This window comes from Coregonus clupeaformis, chromosome 1, assembly GCF_020615455.1.
Source record: "Coregonus clupeaformis isolate EN_2021a chromosome 1, ASM2061545v1, whole genome shotgun sequence".
Taxonomy (NCBI): Eukaryota; Metazoa; Chordata; class Actinopteri; order Salmoniformes; family Salmonidae; genus Coregonus; species Coregonus clupeaformis.
In genome coordinates, this window is record NC_059192.1 from 91,626,317 (window position 1) to 91,636,368 (window position 10,052).

The following is a 10,052-nucleotide window of genomic DNA, read 5'->3' on the forward strand; positions in this document are numbered from 1 at the left end:
CCTGAATCGTACTAAAGTTAAAATGGGTCTGTATAACATTTAGGGAGGAATGGACTGCAGGTGATGGGAATGGCTGTCTGGGAAGAGTTTTTAACATTGTTGACACTCCTTATCAGCATTAGTAAAAAATTAAAAAGCTGGAAAACGGCATGTCAGTCTGCTGCCATTCCATCATACCCTGCCACTCTGGGAAGTAACATGAGCCAAATGCAAGCCAGATGTATTTCAACCATTGGTCCCGATTCCATCAAGCTTCAATATTTCACTAGATCGTATATTAATCTTCTAAAGCATGTCACGGATTTCTACACTGATAACATCACAGGGTTTAAATGACGGCTGAGTCATAGCTCTCATCAAACCGTGGCGGGGTTAAGAAAACATTCCGCTGAAAATGTCAGCACACTGCTCCGTCTTAGACAGCAATTAACCGCTTCCACCTTTAATTTCAGAGCTCACAGAACTTGGGGATATCTGATTTGTTCCCGTTTCTAGAGGAAGATAGAATAAGATCAACCAAAATATGGTAAGAACAGAGTTTTATTTTCAATAAGAAACACTGCAGAAAAAGATCATACAAAAAATATTTTCTTTATATTTCTCACATGCAGACGGTCATTACTTTGCAGTTTTGGAAATGCAACCACCAAGTGAGTCAACAATACCGGACAATACTGTAGCAGCCTCATCACACAACTGACACCAGTCCTCCCTAGGCACAATACAGGCAATCCTTTACTCTCTGACAACATGGGGAGGTAGCATACCTAATGCTCCATGCAAGAGGCTAACACATCACCCAACGGGAGGCCTGAGGTTCTGTGGCAGCTCTGATAAACTGGACAGGATGCTGATTGGGTGACAACTCAGTGAATCATTGATGGTGAACAAGACCCACACAATTCACCTCCCTGGACAGCCAAGACAGGGACACCCACTGTGCCTTCACAACCACCCGAAGCCCATGACCATTTCCAGCTCCTCAGGCAGGCCTCTCGTCTTTGTATTGCCAATCCCCTTCCTTCCATAGGCCCTGACGCAGGGCACAGAGACTGTTGTCTCAGAGGTCACCTGAGTTTCCTTACTGCGGCCCCCTGGATTAGTCCTCCTCTGAGGAGAGCTGGGCTCCGTCGTCATGAACCTCCCTGTAGGCGCCCAGCGGGCCCCCTTCCACAACATAGCTCCCTGTGCTGAACTTCAGCCCATCAGACAGCTTCTGGGCTGCCAGCTTGGCCTGCAACTCCTGAGGGAAACACACAATACAGGAGAGATGCTGACATTGAAAGGGTGAATAACCTGGGAAATTAGCAAGTGCTGGCTTAGCAGTAAGCATTAGGCTGCTATGCTATACCATGAATAGAAGTAGCATAGGGAGTGTTCATCATCAGATGAGCAGTGTTTTTGTGGTGATAATGGAATAGGTAGGTAGACGTTGCCTCTAAACACTTACAGTTGAAGTCGGAAGTTTACATACACCTTAGCCAAATACATTTAAACTCAGTTTTTCACAATTCCTGACATTTAATCCTAGTAATAATTGCCTGTCTTAGGTCAGTTAGGATCACCACTTTATTTTAAGAATGTGAAATGTCAGAATAATAGTAGAGAGAATGATTTATTTCAGCTTTTATTTATTTCATCACATTCCCAGTGGGTCAGAAGTTTACATACACTCAATTAGTATTCGGTAGCATTGCCTTTAAATTGTTTAACTTGGGTCAAACGTTTAGGGTAGCCTTCCACAAGCTTCCCACGATAAGTTGGGTGAATTTTGGCCCATTCCTCCTGACAGAGCTGGTGTAACTGAGTCAGGTTTGTAGGCCTCCTTGCTCGCACACGCTTTTTCAGTTCTGCACACACATTTTCTATAGGATTGAGGTCAGGGCTTTGTGATGGCCACTCCAATACCTTGACTTTGTTGTTCTTAAGCCATTTTGCCACAACTTTGGAAGTATGCTTGGGGTCATTGTCCATTTGGAAGACCCATTTGCGACCAAGCTTTAACTTCCTGACTGATGTCTTGAGATGTTGCTTCAATATATCCACATAAATGTCCTTCCTCATGATGCCATCTATTTTGTGAAGTGCACCAGTCCCTCCTGCAGCAAAGCACCCCCACAGCATGCTGCTGCCAGCCCCATGCTTCACGGTTGGGATGATGTTCTTCGGCTTGCAATCCTCCCCCCCCTTTCCTCCAAACATAACGATGGTCATTATGGCCAAACAGTTCTATTTTTGTTTCATCAGACCAGAGGACATTTCTCCAAAAAGTACGATCTTTGTCCCCATGTGCAGTTGCAAACCGTAGTCTGGCTTTTTTATGGCGGTTTTGGAGGAGTGGCTTCTTCCTTGCTGAGCAGCCTTTGAGGTTATGTCGATATAGGACTTGTTTTACTGTGGATATTGATACATTGTACCTGTTTCGTCCAGCATCTTCACAAGGTCCTTTGCTGTTGTTCTGGGATTGATTTGCACTTTTCGCACCAAAGTACGTTCATCTCTAGGAGACAGAACGCGTCTCCTTCCTGAGCGGTATGACAGCTGCGTGGTCCCATGGTGTTTATACTTGCGTCCTATTGTTTGTACAGATGAACGTGGTACCTTCAGGCGTTTGGAAGTTGCTCACAAGGATGAACCAGACTTGTGGAGGTCTGCAAAAACAATTCTGAGGTCTTGGCTGATTTCTTTTGATTTTCCCATGATGTCAAGCAAAGAGGCACTGAGTTTGAAGGTAGGCCTTGAAATACATCCACAGGTACACCTCCAATTGACTGAAATTATGTCAATTAGCCTATCAGAAGCTTCTAAAGCCATGACATAATTATCTGGAATTTCCAAGCTGTTTAAAGGCATAGTCAACTTAGTGTATGTAAACTTCTGACCCACTGGAATTGTGATACAGTGAATTAGAAGTGAAATAATCTGTCTGTAAACAATTGTTGGAAAAATTACTTGTGTCATGCACAAAGTAGATGTCCTAACCGACTTGCCAAAACTATAGTTTGTTAACAAGAAATTTGTGGAGTGGTTGAAAAACAAGTTTTAATGACTCCAACCTAAGTGTATGTAAACTTCCTACTTCAACTGTATAACCCATTTAATCCCATCATGCAATCTGATCGTACATCTATAATTAGGGGCAATTGCTACCTTGAGCAGTGAGCATTTTGGTGTTGTTGGACAGAGCTTAATGTTCCTCTGTGGTGTGATGTGTCAGACTGACCCATGGGCCACTCACCTGGTGTTTCCTGGTCTGCTCACGTAGCAGGTCGGCTGACTGCTCTAGTGTCAGCAGCTGGGCAGGGCTGTAGCGGAGCAGTGGGAGCCTGGCTGCAGTGATATCATCAATGTGCTTCCTGTCTCGCTCCCTCCTGGCCTCAACGGAGAGCACCGGTGAATGTAATAAGCCTCCAGGGGATTGGCTGGGCGACTGAGACCCTGACGGGGAGCCGTCTGTGTTGTGGGCAAACCTGCAAACATTACAGGAAGAATTAATATAAGAGTTAGTAGGTGAGAATACTAGTGCATCTTCATAACTAAACGCAGCATCAATGAACTATACAGTATTCTTATGTACTTTCATACAATGTGGACTTACTGATTAGGCTTATACTTCTGTCTCTTCGTAGCGAGGTCCTTCTCAGTCCTCTCCAGGACCTCTATGTAGTGTGGTGTCTTCTGTGGCTGCCTTCCAAGGAAGGGGTTGCCAGTAGCAGGTCTGTTGAATGTGTCTTTAGGGTATCCAATCGAGCCAGTTGAGCGGTCAGACAGAGTGACCCTCTGCAAGGCCTCTGCTAGGTCGCTCTCTTTTGTCCTGTCAGAGTCTAGAGAGGCCCCGGCATCACCACCAGCCTGGGCCATCTCCATGGTTTCAGCAGCAGATACTTTGGACACATTGCGTCCTTGCAGCGTGTCAACTGTTTTGCTCTCCTGAACATTAGGTGACAGAGGTGAGGCGTCCAATTCTTGGACATTTCCAGGAGCTGTGTCCCCAGCTTGTCTCCTATGTTGGGAAGTTCCTGGTTTATTCTGGCTACCAGGTTGTCTTTGTGTCAAAGCCTGCTGGTATTTAGACTGCAGCTCTGTCCTGACAGATGACAGCATATCTTGCTTCCTCTCCTCTTCTTCATTATGGGCAAGAGCTAGGCATATTCTCTCTGCAAAGTCTGATATCTTCTTCCCTTTATCTGGAAGGGTCTGTATAAACCTCCTGTTGATACCAACATCTAAAATCAGTCTGTCAACAAGGGCTAACAAATAACTAACTACTGCTTTCAGTTCAACTTTAAGAAAACGTAGTTGGCAGTGATCGTAAAAACAAAGGAATGTCAGGTTCAGGGTAAAACGCATTTCCATAGCTCAAGTAACATATGCTAGCTAGCCTACATTCAGGGGGGATAGCATACACACGCGCCAAAACTGGCACCCCTGTCTAGCCAACAGCTGGAAGTTTCTAGAAGAATGTAATGTTGTTGAAGCAGCTAGTTAATAATTTGAGATTGCTTCTGTCAGATGAATGCTATGAAGTTACTTACTTGTTAGATAATAATTTATCTTGGCGTGACAGTAATTCACAAAGTTCTTCTTTGCTCTTGGTTTTGAGGTCCCCCACTTGCCCCTGGCGTTCTGATGGAGCTGCCCACGATGATGAGGACATTGTTAGCTTGCTAGCTAGTAGCTACTAGTCTAAAACCCGCCCAAATAAGCTTACCGAATAGCTCAAATGACCCTATCAAAACATTACTTTGTTAGTCCATTAACGTTACCCTTAACGGGATTCTGTTGTTCAATAAAATATACTTTCATCTACAGCTGTCTGTTAGCTATAACTTGTATTTTGGTAGCTACGTAGCTCGCGCGCTGTCATTGTAACGGGAAGTAGTACGGAAGTACGTAACCTTCGATCGTCTCTGCTTCTTCATCTTCTTCTTCTTTAGGATTTGGTTGGCGGATCGCATCCAACTTTTATGTGCATACACCGCCACCTACTGTACTGGTGTGTGAGGCCATTCGCTGCCTACCTACAGTAAATTATTGATACGGTAATTCAGAATTGGGAAAAAGGAAATGGAAAATTTCCCTGCCAACTATTAGCCCTCTCTATAAAAAAAACACACCACCCCATTCCACTATTTAACCCTATCTAATCATATTACACTTCCTAACTTGACCTTGTCGGGTCAAAGACTACATCAAAACTCAGCAGGACAGACAAGTACCGACAATGATCATACCATAGAAGTTTGTTACGTTTCAGGAATCTATAGTAAGCTACTCCTCCACACAAGCCTTCGTTTGAGTGTTTGAATATTCTCTTTAGACCTAGTAGTATGGCATCAACTACATGTTATTTACCAACATTTATGTATTTGCTTACCTTGCTGTAAAATACTTTCAAAGCTGCTTAATAGGCCCTTTTCACGATGACGTCATCTAACTTCCGCCTTTCCGCGTAGCAGGTTAACTTCACTTCCGTTCGCCCGTAACCTGAGACTTCTCAACGAAAATACAACTGTTGACCACTAACTAGCAAGCTAGCTACTTGAAGAAATTCCAAAAGGTACGTTTAAGTTAAATTAGTAAAGTTAATAGTAATAATGTTTACGTATATGCAATGGTTTGTAACTTGCTAACGTTATTGTTAATTCATAATTGTTCACTGCCTTAGTTACTTAAAAGTGGGCTAACGTTAGCTAACAACAACTTAGTACCAGATACCGATAACGTTAAAAGGTAGCGTTACATTGCTGCCTGGCTGTAATGTAACAAGTTTACTTAGCTAGCTATCTAACCCTTTGTTAGGCAGTTAGTTTATTCATGAATGTATAGTAACTCACCTATTCAAATACTGTTGTGCATGATAGCTAGATAAATATTGATTCCTGGTCAAAGCTGAATGTTAATTTAGCTGTTTCTTTTCTCCCGGTGTCTGTATCGCAACAGTATCCCATCCAACACCGAAGCATGGCACAATCTTCGAGAAGATGCTATTGCAGTGTACCATTTTGTTCAAACAACAAACAGAAATTCCCGTTTAATAATATGTTTAATAATATCTCTACTTAATTCTAGAGGGCACTGGTAAGAAAGCACAGACCCAAATGGCACAGGGCCAAATTTAGAGTCCACCAAATTAAGGCCCTCAAGCCCGTGCAGCAATTTGCAAATCCCTGGTTGTGGACGGATGTCTTTCAGTTTCTCAGCACTGGCCATGACGTGAGGATCCGGAATAGGCCCTGGCATGAAAGTGAGATATGTCAAGTTTAGATTTCATTAAATGCCACCTTATCTTTTTCACTAAAAAAGACAACCACACTCATCCAGTCTCGTACATGCTTCTAATACAAATAAAAAAATATCCACTGAAAGTCTATATAAAAAGTAACAAATAATAATCACTTTTATGTTTGTATTATTTTAGAAATGCACTAAAGTCTTTGTGCTCTAGTACAGGCGGGGGCTCATTCAGACTCACCATCATAGGCTCGGTACAGTGTGCACTTCACACCAGCTCTGACACTTGTTTTTTTCTTAGCCGCTGGTTTACACACCGCCATATCATTGGTGGCCTCTGGTACAATTCCCTGTGATATAATAATGATGAACAATACATTGTCAAAAGTCAATACAAACTGCAAAGTTCTGCATCAGTGTAACAAATAATGTCTGACCTGTGTCCTAGGCCGGTGCCAGGTCTGCAGTGCGCTGGTGCATGACAGAGGCAATGGCACTGTCTTAAAGCCCATGGTAACATAGTGAGCACTTTGAAAAGAAGTGCTACTATGTGATTACATAGTGCTTTCCCAGCAGAGCAGGAACATGACATGTGATTGAGTACCACAGGAACCTCTGCAGAGTCTAGTGTAACCTGTTCATAGAGACATAACAATTAGTGCTGTACTTACAAAACATTTTTTTCATGCGTTTCATTATAAACTACTGTACACAATTTTCAAAACCCAATTTCTTTTTTTAATTAAGAAAAATTGGCTGTTCTGAAACCTTTGACAAGTAGTGCCAACACTTATCGAAAATTTGAACATTTTGAGTTATCACAGAATCTTTCCCAGTCTTTATTGCCGTCAACAACCCACATCGGTTTGTAAGAATTTCGTTGTGTATTAAGTTTAATGATACAAAATCAGAGCTCAGACTGAGAAACAAACTGATCCACAGTGGAACTTTGTGGAATCATTCTTATTAAATCTGCAACCGCAGCAAAACACAACAAAAAGAAAACTTATCTATCTTAACCTATCTTATCATAATGTTAGAGAACTGTTTATCTGAGAAACCTGAAGCCGATGAGCCTCCTCATTTTTCTTCATGGACCTGTAACATCGCCCTCTCACTGTCACCTCACCGTTAACTACACTTGAGACTGTTTCAATACAGTGATTGGGAGAAAGGGCGCAGCATTAGCCATTAATACATTACTGACTCTTATCTTACGGTCGATACAAACAGCAGTAATATTAAAAAGAGGCTGCAAAACAGAAACTCGTCAGCTCATAACCTTCGCTAGCATAGGGCTAATTTAAGCTAAATAAAGATAAACACGTACCTTCATAATCAAACAGGTAACCTTCAACGAAGAACTTGTAGCCTTTATCAAGCTTCGATCTTGAAGTAAGGGACCACTTGTCAGCAAGTCGTTCTACGTCGTTAAGTCGTATTGGTGGCAGATGTGAAAGGGACTGGGTGAACTCCATAATGATGTGCTACTAGCTAAGCGTTCCTAAGCGACACCGGATGTAAACATAACCTGCATCGCGGCAGAACGGAAGTTGTCTGACGTCACGTGAAAAGGGCCTATATCATATGGCATGGAAATGGAGATGAAACGTAGATCATTGATCGGATGGCGCCACCCAGCGTTGAGAAGTAAAGATTACACTGATGCGACCAATGATGTATATAAACCCTGGGTTGCTGGTGCTTGGCACTCCCCAGCAGCAGCAGTCCTCCATAGGAATTCTACACTATTTAAATTAAATGTTTCAAGGACAAAATTACATTTATTTAAGTATTAAGTTGTTGTAAAATATTAGTAATCTAAAAATATATATACTTTAAGGAAAATGTTTTTATATATTTTAACATTTAGCCCACATAGTATTATTTAAAAGTATGCATTACGGTGTCTCTAATAGAATAATTGTGGCAAAAATGAATGTAGACATTAATAAATTCATTTCTATAGCTTCCAAAATAATTTTTTTAAACGGTGGTGAAGTGCCAAGATGGGGTCATGGTGGCTTCAACACAGCCCTTTGGTCATCTAGCGTATATATAAACCATTAGATGCTACATATAACCTCCCTGAAAGCTTCACAAAATGGACAATTTCAGACAATGGACCTTGACCATTTTCATGAATGATTATAAAAACACCACAATTGCACAATGGCACATTTTCAAAACACTGATTTCATTAGTATGCACTGGATGTGTATCATTCAAGAAAGGCACATCATGAAGCTATTGCTTATCATAACTTCTCATACAGTGAGGGAAAAAGTATTTGATCCCCTGCTGATTTTGTACTTTTGCCCACTGACAAAGACATGATCAGTCTATAATTTTAATGGTAGGTTTATTTGAACAGTGAGAGACAGAATAACAACAAAGAAATCCAGAAAAACGCATGTCAAAAATGTTATAAATTGATTTGCATTTTAATGAGGGAAATAAGTATTTGACTCCCTCTGCAAAACATGACTTAGTACTTGGTGGCAAAACCCTTGTTGGCAATCACAGAGGTCAGTCATTTCTTGTAGTTGGCCACCAGGTTTGCACACATCTCAGGAGGGATTTTGTTCTACTCCTCTTTGCAGATCTCCTCCAAGTCATTAAGGTTTCGAGGCTGGTGTTTGGCAACTCGAACCTTCAGCTCCCTCCACATATTTTCTATGGGATTAAGGTCTGGAGACTGGCTAGGCCACTCCAGGACCTTAATGTGCTTCTTCTTGAGCCACTCCTTTGTTGCATTGACCGTGTGTATTGGGTCATTGGAATACCCATCCACGACCCATTTTCAATGCCCTGGCTGAGGGAAGGAGGTTCTCACCCAAGATTTGACGGTACATGGCCCCGTCCATCGTCCCTTTGATGCGGTGAAGTTGTCCTGTCCCCTTAGCAGAAAAACACCCCCAAAGCATAATGTTTCCACCTCCATGTTTGACAGTGGGGATGGTGTTCTTGGGGTCATAGGCAGCATTCCTCCTCCTCCAAACACAGCGAGTTGAGTTGATGCCAAAGAGATCCATTTTGGTCTCATCTGACCACAACACTTTCACCCAGTTCTCCTCTGAATCATTCAGATGTTCATTGGCAAACTTCAGGCGGCCCTGTATATGTGCTTTCTTGAGCAGGGGAACCTTGCGGGCGCTGCAGGATTTCAGTCCTTCACGGCGTAGTGTGTTACCAATTGTTTTCTTGGTGACTATGGTCCCAGCTGCCTTGAGATCATTGACAAGATCCTCCCGTGTAGTTCTGGGCTGATTCCTCACCGTTCTCATGATCATTGCAACTCCACGAGGTGAGATCTTGCGTGGAGCCCCAGGCCGAGGGAGATTGACAGTTATTTAGTGTTTCTTCCATTTGAGAATAATCGCACCAACTGATGTCACCTTCTCACCAAGCTGCTTGGCGATGGTCTTGTAGCCCATTCCAGTCTTGTGTAGGTCTACAATCTTGTCCCTGACATCCTTGGAGAGCTCTTTGGTCTTGGCCATGGTGGAGAGTTTGGAATCTGGTTGATTGATCGCTTCTGTGGACAGGTGTCTTTTATACAGGTAACAAACTGAGATTAGGAGGACTCCCTTTAAGAGTGTGCTCCTAATCTCAGCTCGTTACCTGTATAAAAGACACCTGGGAGCCAGAAATCTTTCTGATTGAGAGGGGGTCAAATACTTATTTCCCTCATTAAAATGCAAATCAATTTATAACATTTTTGACATGCGTTTTTCTGGATTTTTGTTGTTGTTATTCTGTCTCTCACTGTTCAAATAAACCTACCATTAAAATTATAGACTGACCATTTCTTTGTC

General features: G+C 42.3%; 1 protein-coding gene across 1 annotated transcript; it reads right to left on the reverse strand.

Annotated features, from left to right (window-relative positions):
* Window positions 1–524: 524 nt before the first annotated feature.
* polr2m (RNA polymerase II subunit M) lies at window positions 525–4,923 on the reverse strand. Its single transcript, XM_045223374.1, has 4 exons — window positions 4,536–4,923; window positions 3,599–4,210; window positions 3,239–3,470; window positions 525–1,243 (listed from the first exon to the last, which is right to left on the reverse strand). The coding sequence occupies exons 1-4, from the start codon at window positions 4,655–4,657 to the stop codon at window positions 1,100–1,102; spliced, it is 1,110 nt and encodes a 369-aa protein (XP_045079309.1). The 5' UTR covers window positions 4,658–4,923; the 3' UTR covers window positions 525–1,099.
* Window positions 4,924–10,052: the final 5,129 nt, after the last annotated feature.